The following is a 23,255-nucleotide window of genomic DNA, read 5'->3' as shown; positions in this document are numbered from 1 at the left end:
AAACGTAAGTAGCAAAGGCTCGTATCTATCCCTTTGTTGGTGATCTAGTTAGAAAGTTATCTTCACCTTCTTTCGTGTATCATTTTCTCTGGTTCAAATATATGAATTTCTTTTCCTCTAAATATACGTACGCATTTGTCTTCTTTCAAGTTCGAAGCACAGGTGCACATTCCTGCAATAAAAGCAATAATGCTTCACATATTGCCAACTGCTTCCAAGAAATCTTTCAGTTTCCTTTCTATAGCATTCATTCGCAAGAGATAATGTTGCAGTCTTAGGAAATTTCCTTTCGTAGTATTAGGTTGTCCGAAAAGTTTCTTTCGTTTTATAAGGAAACAATGGATGCATAACATTTTCCGTTTTACATTATTTTATTGAATTACGTATGATCCATTTTGTTCTATCAAAATAAACATCACAACGTTCGACAGATTAGGTTTCATGTTTGTATAAAGATGCGTCGTTGTAAAAGGCGTGTCTGTAAAAGAAAGACACTTTTCGGACAACCCTATACATATTCTATGTACATATATTGGGTTGGCAACTAAGTGATTGCTGATTTTGTCATTAGGTGGTAACGACAAAACCCGCAATCACTTAGTTGCCAACCAGTTTTGCAAAGGAATTTTTGACACATCCAATGGACGATAGTTGCAAGTTTCGTATCGCACACCTTTAAAGCATAACATTTTTTATTGATGAAATACTAGTCGAGGAAGTTAACGAACTATGTAAAATTATACTGAACGCTATCTCGTTCATTGCAATTCCATCTTTCAAATTGAAGAATAAGAAATTATCGAAGAAATAGTGCACGAATATCATTGCGTATCGCTGTTCGCTCGAAGAAATGAGAAACAGGAGCAACTTTTTCCTAGGGAAATCCTCTTCAAACTATATGTATATCTATATATAAAACTGTTTCTATTCCATCGTTCAAGGCCAAAAATAAAAAATTGTTCAGAAGGAACTGTTCTGCTTGTGTGCAATCATCTGCAACGAAAGAAAAAGAAGAAGAAAGACAATGAACAGAAGAAACTCTTTCTCTCTGCAGACTTGAGAAAACTACGCTTAAATTCGCAGACAAGAACAGAGTGTAACGAATAGCAAATTAAGAAAAGTTGTCGAGTTATATAGAGTTGCTTGATCTCGTCATCGGTGTTGCACGTTCTCATGCATCTCAGAGCACGTATATTACTTCGTCATTTGCATCCAGCAAAGGTATGGATCGTAACGCTGTCACGAAACGTGGAAGAATACCGTGGATGGAATTTCTAAGCGAAATTCTCGACCAACCCTACTCTCTCTCTCTCTCTCTCTCTATTTATCTATCTGTCTATCTCTATCTCTATCTCGTTCTATTTGTTTTTCCTGCTCGATGCTGGGCATGATACTGTGATAATACAGCTACTGCTGTAACTCGAGAGAAAAACATCCGCTCGATCCAACTTTTCTCCAGTTAACGTTATCTTTGGGATCCATCGTCCAGGTGAAACGATAGACTAGTCGAGTTTCTGAAATGGGAATTCGATACGCTGGAATTCCGTCATTCGAGGCACCATTAACAACTATCCAAACATTTTATCAGTTCGATGAGTTTTCTTCTGTTTCTTCCTTATCTTTGTCCTTTTTTCCTCTTCTTCTTTAAAACGAAATAAAAAAAAAACACTACACGTTTTCTATTATTTTAAGAATATTGGCTTTCCATGAATATTATCGGATGATTAAATTTACGATAACACTGATAATTAGATCGTAGATTTTGATGCATTTATGGGACGATTGAAGATGCAGAAATGCATAGAATGATATGAAAAAGTATGTACGATATCTAAAATATAGCACATGTTATGAACGACGCTAAAAGAATATTGAAAAACGGACGTGCGAGATATTTTCAAGGAGATAGAGATAAGCAGATGGTATATTAAAATAATATTCCTGGAAAAGATATTGCTGAAAAGTTCAAAGTAAAGAAAATTCTATATTGATTAGTAATTGATTGGAAATCAATTTTTCTAACTCAATTAAAATAAGGTGAAGATTAATTTTGAAGATTAGAAAAATCTTTCACGCGCGATTACGGGTTAATTTATAAATTATTCAACAATTTAAAAGAATTTTTCTAGCACTATATCAAGCGTATCGACGTCATCCTATGTATATTGGCAGACGTTCTACCTTTTTAATTATATTCTCGAAAATATGCATTTACATAAAAGTCCGCAGTCCACTAATGATTTATTAAAAAAGAAAATTTCCACTCCTTCAACGAGGAAAGTTTAGTTAATCCAATTACAGAAAGAGGTTCCAAACACTCGACCTTGAGCCGAGCGCATATCCGTCGGAGGCTTATCGAGCCACGTCTGACCTCGCACGGATCAAACTACTAGCCTCGAGGATCCTTCACCGTCACGTCGAGCTTTTCATCTTTCGCGTCTTATTGTTAATCTCTAAAGGCTGGTTCAGACACGACTAGTACAGCAGACGAGTAGCAAGGAATTTAGTAACTTGCCGTGACTGAACACCAAGATTTTAATGCGATAGTCGAGTAAGACATTACAGTAGCTGAGGCAAGAAGCAATTAACGTTAGTGAAATGTCGCGTGTGAACACTAAAATTTAGTCGGACAGTTTAAAGAAACGTCGTTCCAAATTTTTAGATTTCTTGGTCAAATAGACCAACAGCTGGTCGCTGATTGAAATATACATTATTTTAAACCAGGATGCTCGATGATCTGTATGGAATAGTATACAAATTACTTTTCAGGTAACTTTAAATATTTTTTGAAAACAACAAAGAGGAAAATTTTCGCAAGGATTAAGGAACATAAATAAAATCGTTAAATTCTCCGTTTCTGTCAAATATTAACTTATATTAACATGGCATTTAATTTATATTAATCTAAACATCACAACTATTCTGTGACAAATTTTACAAGTCCTGGTACAATGGATCATATCTTTGGGTAAAAAATTTCCATTGGGAATAACAGTTACAAAAGATAAAAATTTCTTTCATTATCGGTAGTTATCGGTTAGTTTGGTTATCAGTAACCAATATAAATGTCTGGAATTTTTTTTTTTTTTGTTATCTAGTAACTATTATCGATGATCCGAATTTTATTTTGGTTACCGATAATCATTATCGATAAGGAAAAATTTGGTTGGTTGTCGCTAAGCAATATCGATGATATTGGCCGTGTGTGAACCAGTTTTAAAAGAAAGTACAGTCACCCTGTCGCGAAACAAAATTACATCGTAGAGTAGACACGCATGTACACGATGCTTGCGTCAAAGAACGAATAGTTTTTTTCTTTGTTTTGACATTTGCCACCGACAAATAGGCGGCCGACTGACGTAATTCATTGATAATTGAACGGAATTCGATCGGCTGCCCCCCGTAGAGCGTCATACTAACAGTGGATTACATTCTCGCATTCGTCGTTTTATTTTTCATCCGATCGAACAGAGATTGTCTCTGGAATTGAAAGAAACGTAGGTTGATGAAAGTCAATCGCGGACTGTTCTATTTTCGAACGAGAGTTTGTATCTATGCGTCTATGCAGAATTTCAAAATGCATAAATTGTACAAAAAATACACGATATTCTTAGATTTCACCCCTTTAGAAACGTTTCTTTAGCAATTTTCCGCGATCGTATTTCTTCGGCAATTTCTCTTCAGAAGCCCGTCTGTTCATAAAAATTGCGTAAAGATCGGAGATTAAATAGTCTGCTCGAATGGTTGTGAATCGAAAAGCTCAGTAGAATATTTTCGCAAATTTGTGACCTTAAATGGCAAGAGAAAAATTGCTAAATCTTGCTGGAAAAATATTGCTAATTGGACGGCTGTGTGGATAAACTTTAGATTAGTATTTTTAATCTGGAAATAGCTGGAGAAAAATGAAGAATTCTTGATTTGTCGAATTAAGAAGATACTGGATGAATTATTTTTTCTGAATGCTTTATGATAATCCCCTTCTGTTCATTATAATTCCAGACAATTTTAAAATAATTTTTATTCTACCTTAACTTATAAATTCGTTCTTACTCGTCCAGGCTTTGCGATATTTTCGCTGACAGTGGAATTTCTCTCGTAGCTTCCTAAAATGCGTTCATTATCCAGGGAAACAGTAATTACGTATAAACAAAGGATACGGTCTGATTAAAGGATGACTTTAATATTCATAAATCTAACAGGCAAAAATGGTATCTGCGTGATTATTCAATTAGAAGTTTGAGAGCTCCGTTTTAATCCGAATTGCTTGCAGATAAAATTGGATTAAACGGAAAAGATAAAGAAAAAGAAAGTACAGTGAAAAATATTAAAGGAAGAATTAATGAAAATGATCGCTACCATATCATATCGCAAGGAAACTCTATTCGATCGTAATGCAAGACTTCCAAGTTAATTAAAGCGATAATTAATATAAAAAATAGCAGTAATGTTATCAATCTAAAAATTTATCAAAAGAAAAATACGGTCTTCGCTGTGAAGACTTCATTTCTAATTTTGAACAATCATCCTTTATTCCTTTTCACTGCAGAGAAAAATCCACATTAACTTTCTATTGACTATGTTTCGAACGAAATCAAACAGACGATTTCTATCCTTTTCTATCTAAAAATGATCTTCCTGTCTTCTTTAGAAAAAGATTCCTAAGAAAAAGCCGCAACAAATATCAACGTAAAATTTCATTAGAATCTTCCACCAAGACATAAATTTGTCAAAAGTAGAATACAATCTTCTCTTAAAATACGCGCGTTTAATTAAAAAAAAAATCAACGTCCATTAAATTTCAAGAAGAAAATTACTGTATTTTCAGTACAAAGTATGCAAGACACTAATCAGTGCCCTGTGTTATCAAACCACACATTTCCGCATAGAAAAAAGCAATCTCTAGAAAAAAAAAGAAGCTTCTAGTTCTAAAAAAACCAACCCCAATTCTGCTTCATCTCGACGAAAAACTGACACCGACGTTTCAACCAATAAATTTCAAAGAAGACCGAGAAAACAATATCATTCCTCTTCCACTCTCAAAGATAGTCATTCCATTTCCTCGAAACCAACAGAAATGAGAATAGATAAAAATGTCGTGTCATCGATCAGCCCCCGTTCTCGGCTATAGCCACTTTTATTATAAATCGATATGTCATACAAAGGACACGAAAGACGACGATGAAGAAGAAACGCGAAAGGCCTTCGAGATGGATGAGCTGCTTCCTTTCGAGGGCTCCAACATATCTCCGTAAGATCGTCGCCACTACAAACAATCCTTTGGTTACGCAAACGAAAGCCGAAAGGATGGCGAGATAAATCACGACGACGTAATATTCCGGCCGATTCAGCACACTCAGTAAAATATTATGTAAAATGTAAGCGACGTTGCTCGACATGATCGAGAAGATCACAGAAAATGTAAGAGAAATTCTTCCCTATGATTCTTGTCCTACGAGATACGAGGTTCGAACGATTTTCGTAAAATGAAAATTTATAGAAAATCAGGAATATTTTAATAATTGAAAAATAGTTCTCGACTTATTCTTCACGTCACGGAAAATCGAAAAAAGACCGAGAGAAGCTCTTCCCTAAGATTCTTGTCTACTTTCATCGGATTACGCGATACGAGGTTCGAACGACTTTCGTGAAATAAAAATTGTTGAAAAATTAGGAATATTTTGACAATTAGAAAATATCTTCTAGTTTTTTGCAAGAATTAATTTCCTATCACTCTTTGTAATTTTATAGCATTATTGCCTTCTATAAAAGATCAATTTCTTATCGATTGCTTGTAATTGTATATTGTAAACATATAAATTAGAAATCCTGCCTTTTAATTTATAGATTTGTCGTCTGATGGCTATAGCTTCAAAGAAGAAATAAGATTCTTTGTGTCAAAGAAATAAAAATGAAACGTACCTTCTTCTATATGTATCGAGAAATATTAAGAACTGCTTAAAGCATTGTTCGACATACGAAGTCGACATAAACAAACAAAATTTAATTTTGTTACACTATTAAATCTGTATAATATACTATATAGTTTATATAGTTTATATATTATTAGTATATAGTTTATATAGTATATTATAGTTTATATAGTATACTTTATATCAATTTATACATCGTATACGTATGATATTTCAAGAATATCTTACGAACTATTTACCATCTTCTCTGGATATACCTCTAAACGATACCAACGATCCTAAAAAAATTTTTTAAATTCCAAAAGTATTTACGCGAATAAAAAGGTAAGAAGATCCATTTCATTGCAAAACGTTTCTTCGAATTTCAATTCTGAGAAGATATTCACACGTGTAACTATGTATCGCTGCTTAAGGTTCTGCTGTAACACGAACTTGTTATCTCGAGGTCTGGATATAGCGTGTCTGAAAAAAGTCTTTCAAGGAACGATAATTCGCGGTTGGGGATCACAAAATGCCGCTCCTTTCGACCGCGACTTATTTCCCTCGGTCACGCTATACGTAGATAAAAATAATTCGAGGTTCAGGATTAATTCACTGTAAATTGATAAAAAAAAAAAAAAGGTTCCACGTTAACCGACTTATCCGCTTTTACGCTATGCGTTATTAGCGATAGTCAAACGTTAGTCCATCGGCCGTGGATACCTGTGGCTCACGCACCACTTTTGGTTCTCCAACACGATAACCTTCGCCAAATTCGCAGATTTTTATCGTACCAGCATGAAACGAAATTTTTCTATTTTTACCCTGTTCTTTTTTAGTTGGTCAGGAAATTTCATATGGAGTAGCTAGTCGGAGTTACGAGATCGTTGTTTATTTTTGGGTAATCTTGTCTGTTAATCTTCAAGGTACGAAGCGGTGGAGGAATTTTAAGTATAGTTTAGCTGAGAATTAATTTGACGAAGGCTAGATAAGCAGGGCTGAGATATAATTCTTTTTAGAATTATGGGATAATTAATTTAACATTTTTTTATAGTCCTTGACACTTTAATGAATAGATGGATATATTAGTTTGCTGGGTTGCTGATTATTTAACGAAGGTTAGGTAAGTAGTGGATAGACTCGTAATGTATCGTGAGATAATTAATCAGTTTTCGAAAACTCGAGAAATTTTACGTATCATTTTCAAAAATATGTAATATATTTCTGCCATTTTGGAAACTTTCTGACATTTTATTTCTTTAGAAAATCTTCTTCGAAAACCTTACCCTTTTTATATAAAAATATCAACTTAATGTAAAACACTGTACCTCTTATTTATTCTACAACGCCACTAGGCCAGAGCAAAAATAATTTCGTTGAATCTAAAATCGCAAATACATATCTTACGAGATTACAGGTTTTCTATATATTTCCATTGACAATCTTCGTCCCGGTCATTCAAATCCTTTAATATTTCAGCTTCTCGATTCCAAAGGAATTGCCCGGGACTCCAAACTCGAAAAGATTCGACACGTTGCTAAAATATATGCAGAACGGCGCATCGAACGCATCGCTGAACGATTACAGGAAGTTACACACCTACCCACGTTCTACTTTGGAGAAGTTCTTCACGCGAGAAACCAATCCGTGTTCCATGCATTTTTAATTAAACAACCAAATAATGCGATACCGTGTGCCCGGATAACGTGACTCGAAGAAGAAAGTTTGCTTCTAAAGAAAACTTCGTTTCTCTTGGAAGCTCGTGTCGATACTTCCAAGATTCGATAGTAGCTCTAAGTTTATGGGATTGAAGGAAGAGAATCGATGGAGATGGAAAATCGAAGACAAACCGTCGATAAGTGTTTAATTTTTTTAGCACAGTTGGACGTTGATCGGGTTACTCGATTATAGGTTTCTCTTCGTGTTTTATTGGGTCAGTTTATTGGGGTGAAAGTACGGTTTGGATCAACTAAAGTCTTCGTTAAATGTATTACGTTTCCTTTTTCTTTCGACAATATATTGCTATTTATTGGATCTTAGTATCAAACTGCGCATTTTTCATACATCTACGGAAAATTCATAATAAAAGTGCAAGAATGTACAGAATGCATGTAATATGCAAAAATAGGAGAAATGAAACGATTGTTGTATAGTCTTCAACGGATGAACTGAACGGATTACATTGCATCAGTTATGTGGAGAATTAAATGAAACTGATTTTATTTGGACGATATTATGATACAGAGATTTCATTATTTCGTTAGGAATTTTATAATTCTGTATAATATTAATTATTAGAAGTTGCATCTCTCTATTAAAAATAGGAAAAGACAGTGGAAAGAAGGCAATTAGAAATACGTATATTAGTTTTCCGTATGAAACTGCCTGACATAAAAATTGATTTATTTATTTATTTATTTCAATAAATACAAGTGCAGGAATAGAAAAAAATATGACATAAGAGAAATGCTATAAGGTAAAAAAAGCTAGGGAAATAAAATAGAATGCAATTATGCTCTTCACCAATCTGGAAAATACAGGCACCTGACAAAAATTCATCACATTTGCGTCAGATTGTTTACCGAGTTTCTATTGCACATCCATTTTAATCAAATTCATACGCATCAGAGAGAACCGTGCCGTTCCTTCGGCTGTCGACGAGAAACGAATCGAAAACAGATCGATCGAAAAATTGTTTTTCTCTTGCCAGGAATGCGAAACTCGTCGGACATCGAAATAAACGAAATAATTGATAGATCGTCGCGGCGGAACAAGCGCGTCGGATATACGATCGCAATTTGTACTATTTCTCTGTTGGCGTATCGTAACGTGTGTCACGGAACGTGAAAATATTCGCACCGATAACCGATGAATGGAAACTTTTCGCAGCAGAAGCTCGGGAAAAGCACTTAAATATACGGTCGAATCGATATTTATTTAAAAATTCACACAGCGTCTCTTTCACCGGAATAACATTTCTGCAATTACAGAGTAGAATAACAAATGTAACTGGTATATTTTTAAAATACGTATATTTCCTAATGATTTTTATAAACAAACAGTATATTACGATGCTTGTCATGATGATACTTTTCGCGACTTCTAGTGAAACGAGAGGGTAAAAAATGACGAGTTTGAAAACTTTCGAGAGAAACGAGAGACGAACAGAATCTGGCATCGTAATAGCTTTTAATCCTTTCACATTTGACACTGCGTATATACGGCACTGTATTTCAACAAGTTATCACATTGCCATTACAAGCTATTCGTAAGCAGCGTTTTCATTATAAACAATAATTTCATTGAAAGTACGTGTTGCAAATTTAAATTTTCTGTAGTTTAATTTTGAATTTTTATATCAACGTCTTGGTCTTGTTTGTACAAGCCAAGAGTTTTAAACATACGTTAAATATTCAATACGACTGAAACAAACAGATATAAAGGAGAAAGATGAAACAAGAAGACACAAAGAGGAAAATCGAAAAAGATTCTCTTGTATTTCTTTACTTAGCTATCCTTTAACTAGTTAGCACGATATATAAATACAATAATAAACGCAGTGGTGTAGACATACTTCTTACACCAACTGTATATACAGGGTGGTTGGTAACTGGTGGTGCAAGCGGAAAGGGGGTGATTCTACGCGAAAAAAAGAAGTCGAAAATATAGAATACAAATTTAAAAATTTAAAAATTTAAAAATTTAAATTTTAAAAATTTAAATATTCAAATATTTAAAAATTTGAAAATTTAAAAATTTTAAAAATTAAAAAATAACGTCAATCGAGACAAAGATCTACAGTGAGATCCGTTATAACGAGACGTGATAAAGTGCACGCGTACCGAGCGAAAATTCAAAGTCGATTTTCTCGAAAACGAAGCCTCAAACGAAGCATTTGTATTGTAAGCGCGTGTACCACCAGTTACCAACCACCCTGTATAATCTCCCTGCTTATAGTTTAAAAAATAAACCAAAAATTACCTACATTCAATTCATCGATTATATTTCTTCGACATCGTCGTTAATTTCCAGTTTTTCAACGATTCTTACACAGAACCTATTGCCAAAGACTTATAACGTCGGTGTTAACGAGTTTCCTTGTGTGTTCAAAAAGGTAACAACCGCGAACACTCATCGCAAAAGATCTTCATGCTCTGTCTATGTTCCAAGGTTTCCTGTTGGCAAATAGAATCTGTACAAGAGTACATCGAAGGCGTCATCCGAGGTAAAGGTATTTAGCCGGTCACGCGAGACATCGTGTCATCAAACAGCCAGTTAAATCGTAAAACGCGACGAAATCGTGTACTCGACGAATCGATCTTTCCGCGAATAACACGATCTTCCACGTGATTCCTCGATAATTCGCTTGTACGTATATTTAAGTAATTAGATTTTCAGCTAATCGTCCATTAGTGTTGTAATCTGTGACACGAGTGTCAAGTATCTATTTTCATAATTTATTTCGATCTCTGCTTTCTGTTTTCTATAAAATTGATTGAACACGTACCAACAACCTGCCACAACTACGATCCACTTTTAACGATTCTCGGAATGTTTAGATTAGAAGAGCGTAGGCTCGTTGCCGATGTTGCCCATTCGCCTTCAACTTTGTAAACTGTTATATATCATATTGGTGGGAAATCTTCCAGCTATTAACACTAAAACTATCGATAGTTAACACGAAGCTATTTCTACCCAAAACCAGTCAAAATGACTGGTCTTAAAAAAGTACGTAATAATAGAATATTTTTATATTTATTGATTCATTACTTTCCTACAAAAGGAATTCCATGTTATGTAGTACATTTTTGGTATTAATCCATCTGCGACTATGATTCCTAAACGATGGTTGGCACATTAATAAAATTGTCGAACCAGTCATTTTGACTGCTGTGGTATTTCTACTCTTAGCATTTAGCGATCGATCCGGAATTTTCCTGCTAACTGATATCATCATATCGAACGATACGCAGTAAAAATTTGAAAAATGTGTGCGAAGTTGTACAAAACGAGGAAACTGGTTAATTGGGGCTCGATAAACAGATTGCAGGACCCTTTTACATTTTAACCAGTACCAGTCAAAGTGACTGGTATTAGTATAAATAGCCTAGATACAAAATTATTTTCAGTTTGAATACATAAAGAAGAAAATAAAATTCATTATATTATTCTTTTAGTTGTCGTTGCGAAAGTCATTACATCATTGCGGGAAAAAATATAACATGGAGTAGGAATTTTAAAATAAAATTGTAAAACCAGTCAATTTGACTGGTGTGGTAGTTCTAGTGTTAGCTCGTTCGAGGATTCTCGGACGATTTCCTTCGTTCTGTACATCCACCCACAGGACCAACTACGTTCCAATAGTTGTATTAATCGAATACGTATATGTAAACACGCCAACTCACTCGTACATCAGTTGAACTTTTTGCGAATCGTTGCCTACGTTTAAAAAACATACGAGAGACACTTTATATTCGTCTTCATTTCCATGGCGTGTATGACTAGTGTTATATTTTTGTTACATGTTGGTATATTCGTTTAGCCAATGACAGTTGTATCCAAAGTAAAAGGTTTATTTTCAAAACGCTTACAAACGAACGATCGAATGAATAAATAATTTTACTTCGATGGTATTTATTTACTATCGAGTAATCAATGTTATTTTATTTTATTTTAGTTGCTTTCTAATATTGGGTAATATTTAGTTACTGGTTTAGTCATTGGGTAATATTTATTGGGTAATATTTAGTTACTTTCTAATATCAATAATTATCATCCAATAAGAGTTTTCGTATGTTTCGACGTACTGAAGTGAAGATTCATTTAGAAAATAAAAAATATTCTTTAACGCGATTGGAAATTGTTTGCGACACGTGTATTTTTGTGACATTTCATCTTTTTAGATAGCCCTTTTCGATGTATCAAAGTTTGAAAATAATCGCAAATTCCGATTAAATTGTAAAGTATTACCGATTATAGAATAATTTCAAAGAAATTTTATTTTCGATATCTGTACATTTGTGCATTTTAGCATGTCGTTCTATATTTTTGTACATTTATACTTGCCATAAATGCACAAATGTCAACAAGTATAATTCTCGGAAGCCTTTTCGTAAATCATAGCTCCCCGTTGCTTGAGATAAATCCACGAAATATCGTACGTTCGATTTGTACACGAAACTTGCTAGTTCCTCGATTTCCTCGGAGAAAAATTCCCAATGCATATTGCGGTAAAAAGAGGGGGGAAAAACCGAGTCGCAAAATTCCAGCGAATAGCTTTGATGAATTTTTGCTTTTTTATAATACTTTTATGTTACGCTTGCAAAACGGTCCTTTTGGTACTCAAAATTTTATCATGCGGTTTTCCTTTCCTTTGCTTTTTTTTGCGAAAGAAACGAGTAAAAAGAATTCGATTACGACAGTGATCGGAATTAAAAGGATTTTTATTGGAACAGAGAGATATAAATTTGTCATGGGAAGACAGATGGTTTTTCAATTGTGATAAAATGGAATGAAAATTGAGAAAACGGCCAAATTTCTAGCGAACGTAAAGTTATAACACTCGTTGTATATTCTCGGAGGCTGCGAGTTATTCAATTTTTATAACGAATTTTCGATCATTGGGAGAAAATTATACGTAAAATAATTCCTTCTCTAGCTGTTATTTATTATGCATACCTGAACGTTTATTAATATTAAATAAACCGTAATGTTAAATACGTCGACCAATGAAAAAGATCTCATTGTGTGGAATTTCATACGCATAATTCAATCTCATAATTCCTTCTGATACCTACATATGCGTTTTTGGATCGAATATCAAAATGTCATTTACGATCCTCCCCCTTTTGTTTTATTCGTAATTTCATTTCGAAAAATGAATTCTTATCCTACGCCTACATATTTATCTTTATTGTTCAAAATAAAATACCTTACACGTCATAATATTATTACGACATGTATGGTTGCCCTGCTGACGCAATATTATACTTTTTTCCAGAATAGAACACGGCTGAGTGTCTCTTGCATGATATTATTACCGAAATTTTGCGAAAATTCTCTCACGAAATAGAATCAGTCAAATAAATAAAATTTCGAAATAATGGAAATTTCGTAAATAGAATAAATTTTGCAAATTGCTAGTCTACTAATTACTAATCTGATCTATTAATAATATGTGATATAATATGTACATTTATATAACACTGAATTTACTAAAAATAATAGTTAATATCTCCATTTAATGGAATTCTTACTCGAGACCTTTAACGTATTAAGACTTGTAAGCGGAAAACTTCCCTTTTCGAAATAAAGATAAAATTTTCCAATTGAAACTTCCCTATATACAATCATAATCTTAATGGTAATTATATTAAAACACCATCAATCTTAATCAATTCACTGCTTTTCGAAGAATCTCCTAAAAAAGACTTATTATTCCATATTATCAATTTTTATTATTTCTCTGCATAAAAAACACGTCCCCCTAGCGGGTATGCACTTAACTACAAAACACAAGCAGATACAAAAACGCGCGCTTTTTGTCACCCGCCATATTTACTTCCTAAATCACGGTCAATAATCAAATTGAAGTCAATTGGGACCAAGGATACAAGCGTTGGAAAAAAACTTGTCAACAAACAGACGGGACAGGATCGCACGACAAAAACAAGCGAACGTGCATTATGGAATCGTTAAACCGTTATAGACTCTAACATAGAGAAATATAGCCGTACGTTATTAATATAAATTATTGATTTATTGCTAAAATCCGTATAATTGTTTCGCCCATTGTCAGTCAAATATATGCTGTTATTAACAATTACGTCGCTAATTTGTTAAAATACAAGTTATATTGGTTTGTCGATGAGGATCTTAAATCTAGAAAATATCTACGAAATACATATAATTGTTTCGCCCTTCGTTGATTTAACAGCATTGTGCGTTTTCGCTAATATAAACACGGTATGCGTGGTAGGCGCACGTGTTCCGGGGGAAACAATAACAAACACGGTTTCGACTAGTTTCGAGTATCAAACTACAAAGTGAAACGTTATCACTTACCACATACGATACGTTCGGCGTCACACGCGCTGTTTTCCTTCCATCCTTCTTCCCACTAGACCAAAGAAGCGAGTCTGTCTCTTTTCTTCTCCGATCGAAAAGCCTCCTTCTTCGATCAAAAAGGAAGCGAATTATGTTCAAAAAGCACGGCCATTAGTCAAGTAAAGTCTTCGTTCGAACGAGATATCACACGAAATATGTATGTATATAAACGATACAAACGATACGAAAAAACACACGAGTACGAAATCACGGAGGAACTTCGAACTAAAATTAATGTTAAAAATTTCCAACTATTAAAGTATTGATTTTCACGGAGCGTTACGCGGTTATGTTCATTGTTTTATGTTTTGATTCGCGGTTATTGGACCGTACACGTTGTTCGTCGCGCGTTTATACCGACGACGATCACCGTAACACGTGTTACTTGGTCGACTGACAAACCTCGACTGCCGCCCCAAAGCCAGGATCGCTTCGTGCTATCCCCACCAATGCGCGCTTCCCCCACGCCAAGGGCCCATGACTTCAAACATTTGCATATGTAAGGCAGTAAGCTTCCTTGAGTTTGGCTGCCCTTTGAACCTTCAGGGTGGAATAAAGTTTGGCTATCGAGAAACATAACTCGTAAACGTGAAATCGTTTTTCTGTGTTTGACTATCTAGCTTTTTCCAGCGACTTCGATCTCGTGGGCTATTAAAATATAGAAAATAATTTTCAAGCATGTGAATTTTTACAAGCGAGGTACCTGTGCATGTTTTATACTCTGTAGTAAAAATATTAAATTGTAAAATGGTTCGATTTCAGAACAGATACGACGCGAACTACCATTGCATGACCTCTGTCAAACATAAAAGCGCGTACAACTCAGATACCAGGCTATTTTTCAGCTTTTGTAAAATAGATCGAGATGAAACACACGCTGTGTCCTTCAGACACAGTCCAAAACAGACAAAAATTCCAAAAATTAGATTTTTCCACTCCATAGCTCATCAACTATCTCTAGATCACTGTTTTGTTCCTTTTTATTCAATGCACAAATACAACCCTTCTACTGTTTTGTCACGGTATTAGATAGATACTATTCAATGTACAGCCTTATACTATCTTATTGTACGTATAGATGTCTTGGTGTACGATTTCTTTGCCAATTTTCTTTTTTTCTCTGTTAGGTGAGAAGCTTGTGGTTAGTAGCTTCTGTAGTTTAAATTACGGACGACTTTGAGATAGATGATACTATCAAGAACTATTACAGACTGTTATTATATGACTATTATAGAATGCTTGTAGCATTAGAGATGGGTGGTCATGTCAGAAAAAGATATCAAAAACCTGGTAATTTGTGGTTTCTTTAGTAATTACACAGTATGCGGATATCGTATATAATTAAATTAGTTCTATAATTCAATTAACCTTGGTGAACGTTAATAACACTTCGCTGTAATAATATGTGAGATGGCAATATTATGGTAGTATTATAATCAAAGGCAAATTGCATAATTTCTAATCTTCGGTTTAAGCAACAAGTGATATCATATAATAGTGACATTTATAAATATTCTACAAGTTTTCTAAGTCTGTTGAAAGCCCAGAAGATTAAAAAAATTGGGCTTAGAATTAAAACTGAAATTGAAATTCAAATTAAACTTCATTACGAAAATAAATTTCCTTTGCCGAACTGAAACTATAGTCCCAACATTTTAATAATGATTTACTATGATACTACATATTTCCATTCAAAAGCGATCCGACTGTTAAAATTGAAGAGGCCTGTCCTGTTCAAATTTTCTGCGCGAAATAAATCCAATGCCAAGAGATTGAAATTATTCATTTTTCTACATCATCCACGAACAATATACAAAATACATCATGGTAAAAAATTAAGTATAAAATTTCACGGTAGGGAAAACAACGGAATAATTACAATGCCAATCAGTTAACCGGGTCATGTTAGAATTTCCATCGTACACAGAATTAATACTTTACAGGAATAAACTGATTTTAATGAAATCGATATTAACTTTAAGAAATGTAATAATTATATCACTAATAACTTTGGCTTTCTGATAATCTCTCATAATAATTATTGTATCTGTATTGTATAATAATAAGTAATTAACAAGCAAAATAAAAATCATAAAAAGACAGTGATCGCTAGCTTTCATTTAATTACAAAGAAATCGATAATCAATCATTATTGGCATCGTACGAAACGTTCTGCCGTACCATTAATCGAATTGAATTCCAATTGAAGGGAGAAGATATTCCTTTTGAATGTTGCGATACCCGGAAACAATTCAGTAAATTGACGACTATTAGCCAAAACGAGCACACATCTGATGATTTTCCGATGATCAAAGGCCTCCTCTGTCCCGATTCGCGTTTTCGACGATGCAACATCAACGATAACTATTCTAGAGAAATTCAGTGACGCGTGTGCATTATGCAATGCATTTCCGGATGTGGCACTTTCAAACCGCAGATAGCTTGTTAAAACTTTCATGTGGAACCGTTTCACCTCTGTAAAATTATTTTAACGCGTTTGATACGTTTGTTGTTGAATCTGCGAAATAAAATGTTAAATGAAACACACGCTGCTTTTAAACTGTAGCAGGATAGATACTCGTTCTTGACGGCGTGTCAAATCTTCAATTACGAAAATTACGAAGATAAAAACGAGAGCCTGGAATGACATCGTCTTCTATAGTCAGAATGCCTAGTTGAAGTCAGCTTTAACAGCGTACGAGAAAAGATCAACTGTCGATATTTTGTAAATCGTAGAAAAAACTTAAAACTGTAAATCGTAAAACTTTTCATACTGTTACTGTAAATCGACCAAATTCCAAGTATACAAGAAGAAGTCATTGATTAACCCTGTTCTTTCAGACATGTTCAGCCCAATAGTATCTTTCAATATTGAAAAACATTTCAAATACGAGCAAGAGATGAGAAGATCGTTATCGGTATGCGTGACTCTTCGTCTCAATTTTACGTCAAACATTTTCTTAAAACGTTACAAATCCTTTTCGTTACTAGAATAAGAGAAAGATCGAAGTATCAAAATTCCACATTAATTTTCATAATATCCTATCCCTGTAGAATTCTCCGTCTCTCTGGAATTTCCAACTCAAGTTCATTTATTATATGATCTACCTTAAACTTGTGTTTAAAACGTACGAAAACAGTTTACCTAGAATCCCCATTTAAAATGCCTGCTCGGTTTACATGGACTTCAAATAAATCGATGCCCTCGGCAAATTCTGCGAACTGAAGGTTCGTAATATCGTAGATATAACAAGGAATTCCGCAAATTTGGGAAATCAAAATTCCTCATTTAGTAACTTGGAGAGCGAAAAAAGCCGGAAGGTTATTGATTCGTTGAAGTATCGCGCAGAAACTGTAAAGCTTCTGTACAAAAAAGAGTTGGATGTCATCGAAGGGGAATGCTACCAAAGGAATTTCTTCGTCTCGCGAAAGCTGCTTATTTATCGGAAGCTTTCTCCACGGTCTTCATCCTCGATCTAAGAACCACCAGTTATCAGAAGAATTTCTCGCGCACGTTCCACCAGAATTATCTAAGTACTTTAATTTATTTGCTCTCAATACCTTTTAGTCCTCCTCGTTTCGTTTCCTTCGTATTTCGATCATAGAGAAACGTCACTTAACTTCGTTTAATATCGAACATTTACCTTCCTCGTTCTTACTTCAAATCGGACAATTTTTCTTTTTCATTCGACGCCCAGTATTTGCTTAACTGAGTATGTTGCAAAGAGTAAAAATACTGTACAGGGTGTAACAATACACGTGAGGCCCACTTCGGCAACTGAGTGTACATTTAAAAACAAGAAGAAAGAAGATACTCAGAAGACCATCTGGTGTTTCAAGGCAAATTTGTGGACGCCTTATCATGGATCCAATTATACTGCGAATGATTCCTGGTGTATCCCGAATTCGTTGAAAAGCTTGTTCTATTCTGAATCTTAGTATTGCCTAAATGTTGTGTTTATCGCGAGCATATGATTTATGGTCCTTTTTCATTACAATGATCTCCTCAAGCGGATTGCACACGTTCTGTTACACGCTGTATATAGGATGTTCGTGGAAAGTGGGCCAAAGCACAGCCTTACAACCAGATAGAAAATTGGTGAAAGTTTTATCAGATGGAATTAAATGGTTTCGAGTGATGTATCGTGCGATGAATACCGCCATTTATACGTTTTAGGAATTAAGGCTGTTAGAAGTGAGCTAAATTTCAGAAATAATCAAAAAATTATACAATTTTTATTTAACAATGGTTGCTGATATATTACGTTCATACTATGTATATGTTCATACTATCTCACAGATCTAAGATCTTCCTCTAGTATAAAAAACAACATAAAATTACTATCAATTCGCACTAGAATTATACGATTATATAGAAGATAATTTTATCTAAAAATTGATGAAAGTACCTATTGTTCAGACTACAACAATCTTGTAGTAGAGTGATTATTACTTTAAAAATTAGAATATTACATTTACAGTATATAAAATGTAAAAATTGGGTTAATCATCCCGCCGTGTTAAGTCGAAAGGGCTTATCTGCAATTTTCGCTTAAATCGAATCATTGCTGTCGGGTAGCGCAAAAATCATTTATCTATATGTATATTCAATAAGAAAGCGGTATCTGTATTGAAGATATAACGGTTCATATTTCGGACGTATGTAAAATCGATGGCTGATTGTCAAACACTTAAAAGTCATTTTTCCCCAAACCACTTTCTGAACAGATACGTCTATTTCAATTAACACGGCAACATAAATCTTATCTTTAATTTCCAAATAAATGAGAAATAACGTTAAACTAAAGACATTGCACATAACTCATCTGTGTTAATTTCCTTCGATCAAATATAAAATAAAATACGTTGCGATCTTCTCTCTCTCTCTCTCTGACATGCTACGATCCCTCTACGCTACGGTCCACTAATCCCTCATCAAACTCGAAGGAATATCTTTCTGAAAATTCGCCTATTTTCTTCTATAGGCGGATGGATAGTCTGTGAGAATGCTACCAGTAGAGAGAATCGCTCCAGGACGACCTAAGATTCCACCTTTATTCGCTAGCCAGCCATTTCCACCGAAGAATCCAGCTGGTTGCAATCTATCCGTGTAAAAGCCAGAATCGCTTACACTCGCGACATGTAGCAAATTGTTTGCGTTATTCAATTGCTTTCCTTTCGAGTCGTTACGATTTCCAAGTCCAAGATTCTTCAGCGCTTCCTTGAGCTGGCTGACACGGTTCTGCAGAGTTTGGGGGTTGATCTGCAGATTCTGAGTCAATGGCGTGAGGAACCAGGCGAGTAGGCTTGGTTTTGACGTGCTGTTGGTGTCAGACTGAAAATTAATATCAGGTAGACTGTTCATTGGAATAGCGAAACTTGACTCGATGATCGCAACGAAGAATTTGGAATGGAATGTATTTGCTTGAGATATGATAAGGAGTTGTTTTTTGGAATACTGGAATTTAGCTTTCAAGGCTGAACATCTTTTAGGTTGCTAATAGCAATTTGCTTATCGATTATTAATAGCAATTTTGATTGAAGCTAAATACTATACACAGAATAAAGTCGAAAGATAAGCTCCTAGTAACAAGTTAAAAATAAAAATTCATATATAATGAAGAGTTATACTAATCGAGTGCAGCACCAGCTAAGATTAGACTTGATTCCTTACTTCGCAAGAGAAACTACTTTTACTTTACGATTTCCAATTAGATTTAGATCACATCTTAACGTGAAACGTGAAATTTACGATCGTTGCTGAAGAAACTTTTTATATTCCTCTTAGTTTTTGGGTTCCGTTTTAAGGATGTACGCCAGAAGTAGAAAAACTCAAGGTAACAACCGTAGATCTTTTTAAGCGTATAAAGAACTTCTGTTGCTCTCGTTTCATAGTCTACGTTATGTAGAGCATAAAACACGATTTATAGTTCTGCCGGAAGTGTTTTACTTCATTGTTACGAACAAGCAGCTATAAAGTCGGGTGCGCTTTATCGTGCAGATCCTATCCGGAATTATCCTGTAGTACGTGCTGTGTTATTCTTAAATCTATACTATTCGAGTCATCGACTACCATCTTCGGTATTAACATACATTTTCAACGATGTGTTCGAAAATTGGCGGGTCACCTGAGTCTTCATTCGCGATCTTTTCTTCTCTTATCGTCCCTTGATCGATTTTATTAATCGAATCCTCAGATAGCGTTACAGGCATCGCGTGTGTTCCAACAATCTAAATATATTTGACAAAGGGAATAGAAAAATAAATATGACAACATTTTATTACCAAAATAGAGGTGTATAGACGATTATCTATAACACTTTATTGTTTAACTGACATTTTATGTACATTAAATGTTTAAAACTAATATTTGAAATATATTGAATATATTATGTGCATAAAAAGTACATAAAAAATATAATACGTAAACACCAACAATTGAATAATTCAAGAGTGAGAGTGAACGTTAATTAGTCAGGAAATCAATATTAATTTTGCTAAGAATTCCATATTTTCAATAATTAGGAAAATAAAATATCCGAAATCTGGCATTTCGATGGTTAGATTAAAATTGAAGAAAAAGTCACGACAAAATTTGTTATGTATTAAATAAGGATGGCGCAAAGACAACGTTGTTCGTGTAAATATTATTAACTAAATGTTAGAAAATTTCCACGATAACGATATGCGTAAGTAATTTTGGTTATAAGAAAAAGAAACTGATCAACGTGTATCTTACCACTACGATCAAGAGCAAAACAGGCGACATCGTTTCGAAAATCGATTTCCACGATAATCCCAACTTCCGTCGAGGGAAAACACGTTCCAACGGTTCACAGGAGTTTCCACGATGCGCAATAATCGAAATGCAACTGCGTGAAGCGATGCCGCAACTGGGAGTCTGAATATATAACGCTTCCCGTACATAGGATTCCTCTTATCGAATGGAGGTACCCTCATACCTTCTGGATAACACTACTATTACTAAATTATATATGCTTCGCGTGTTCGAAACTTCTAGCCGTATTTTCTATCCTGTTCAAATCTGTTAACTCTTTTAAATTACTACGATACATACGAACTATCTTGTTTGGCGAAGACGACTTAACTCGTCTGATAATATTCAACAAATCATATAAAATATATGTATATATATTTACAGAATTTTTTTTCATTTAAATCGAACATTACGAATTTTCTTAAAATTGTTGATGCGTATGAAAAATAAATATCGAATATATAATCTGAGTATGGGCGTAAGTCGATGTGATTAATTTCTTGAGGGCAGATACATAGAAAATGCACGAAGACTAAATTTGTTTTTGTGCATGTAATCTGTTAAAAATTTTATTGAAATTCTCTAATCTATTTATTCGAAAAGATGAATATTGTAAAAGGTGTCTATTGTTTTATAGTTGTTTTGCACATGTAACTGGTAAATTGAAATGAAAATTCAAATTCTCAATAATAATATATTTTCAGTAGATTGGTTTTTATGTAAAATTATTATTTTAAACTTTTTGTAGTTTACCTGAAATCTATTAACACTATAATTATAATCTGTATAAAGTATAGTTAATAGTATAGTATTAAAATAATCCATTGACATTGAAATCTAATAATACAATTTTTATTTACTGAAATTCACTCTGCGATTTAAGTACATTTATCTACTGGCGAGTTTCGTTCTTCTATTTGCGTCCTATTTGTATGAGAAACAATTTTAATATTCACAAGCGTTATCGAAAAGACGTGCCAACTCGTCGTTTGTTATCAGTCACTACACAACTAAAAAGTGAAAACTCCACTTCCTCCTTTCTGTCGTAATATTCAATTCGATCTCTTACCTTCGCCGCGTTTGCCAAATGGGTTTCGTTCACTGCAACAAACTTCTCGGAATCGAAGGAATCTTTAGTGAAGCGGAAAGCTAGGTTAAAGCTAAAAGTTCATTAAGATGGATTCTACGAACTTGCATGGACTGTTAAATGTGGGCGGTATGATTTTACAACCAGCTTTACGTCTTTGTTTATCTCCTAATTACTGTCCTCGCAAATTCGTAAGCAAACTGCTCGTACTTTCGAGATGTAAAAGCTATGTATTAATTAACGTGATTTCGAAAGCTAAATATCAGAACACTACGTTTCTTAAGAAGCTTTCTAGAGAAGAATATCTCGTATTCCTACGAAGGAAAACGAAAGGAACATAGTAATTCTCGGAAGTAATATTGAAAGAAATTCTCAAAAAGGATAAAACGTATGAAAAAGTGACTTTCTAAATTCCAGATTTTTAGCCAAAACACGTACACAATTAATAATCACAAATACATATCACGAAATACAATATAAAATATAATCATATAAAAATCACAATACATATCACAATTAACAATCGATAAGAAACATCATATTTCACATATCATTCGCGATCTTTTCTTCTCTTATCGTTCCTTGATCGATTTTATTAATCGAATCCTCAGATAGCGTTACAGGCATCGCGTGTGTTCCAACAATCTAAATATATTTGACAAAAGGAATAGAAAAATAATAAAAAAATAAAATAAAATTTTATATATCTGTAAATTTCAAGTTGATAGATATAATAAATTCGAATGTAATAAATATAATAGATGGAATGAAATAAATTCCTAAATTCCAAGAGGAATCTCGTAAAAGAGAAACGAATAATGGATCCACAAATAGAGATCCAGTCACATATCGAGAACCAGTTGTCCTTTTCATGATCGCGTTCAACCGGGATCCATAACCCAATCGCCTTGAAGGTGCAGTCATCGAACAGTGTTCGCTTTTGTTCCTGTCCTTTTTCTCTGCTCCTCCGTGAAATCGTCGCAACGGCCTTGTCCAAGGTCGTAGCCTTCCGAGAACGAAAGTCACGATCATTGGGATCGTTCTTCTGTGATTTACTTTCGCCCAGACACATTCTACGTGGGTAGCGCGATCTCGAAATACAGCGTTGGCCGTTAAAGGAAGTGGGAAAAAAAGAAAGAAGCGGAGAGGTTCCAGATATGAAGGACGTCCAGGTAAGATAAATCATTGAAGATAAATGTTTGGGATTTGATATTGTGCGTTAAAGATTCACTTTTTCATAGGTATAATTTTTTATAAATTGATGTTCCAGTTTGATACTATAATTTGAATAAAAATAAATGATGTTCACTTAATCACGATGGTGCTTCTACTAACCAGATTGAAGTATCTTTTTCATACAATTGTAATTCTAACG

At 34.2% G+C, this 23,255-nt stretch overlaps 2 protein-coding genes across 4 annotated transcripts in view; both read right to left on the bottom strand.

Annotated features, from left to right (window-relative positions):
- Window positions 1-14,114, bottom strand: part of LOC117232734 — a 92,361-nt gene extending 78,247 nt beyond the window's left edge. For 2 of the 3 annotated variants that reach the window (XM_033492331.1, XM_033492333.1), the window contains exon 1: window positions 13,974-14,114. The gene's annotated coding sequence lies outside the window, so the exon portion shown is untranslated. Of the gene's footprint in view, window positions 1-131; window positions 156-13,973 lie in introns of those variants that run through there. The other variant, XM_033492332.1, reaches the window with a different exon arrangement.
- A 4,808-nt stretch (window positions 14,115-18,922) lies between these two features.
- On the bottom strand, window positions 18,923-20,998 carry LOC117232805. The gene is made up of 3 exons (XM_033492466.1): window positions 20,755-20,998; window positions 20,109-20,246; window positions 18,923-19,350 (listed from the first exon to the last, which is right to left on the bottom strand). Exons 1-3 carry the CDS (start codon window positions 20,782-20,784, stop codon window positions 18,985-18,987), a joined length of 534 nt encoding a protein of 177 aa, XP_033348357.1. The 5' UTR covers window positions 20,785-20,998; the 3' UTR covers window positions 18,923-18,984.
- Window positions 20,999-23,255: the final 2,257 nt, after the last annotated feature.

The sequence above is a fragment of the Bombus vosnesenskii genome, unplaced genomic scaffold (genome assembly GCF_011952255.1).
Source record: "Bombus vosnesenskii isolate JDL3184/JDL3185 unplaced genomic scaffold, Bvos_JDL3184-5_v1.1 scf7180000013293, whole genome shotgun sequence".
In the NCBI taxonomy this organism is placed as follows: Eukaryota; Metazoa; Arthropoda; class Insecta; order Hymenoptera; family Apidae; genus Bombus; species Bombus vosnesenskii.
Note: the sequence above shows the minus strand (reverse complement) of the source record. Positions and strands in the feature narration are given on the sequence as shown.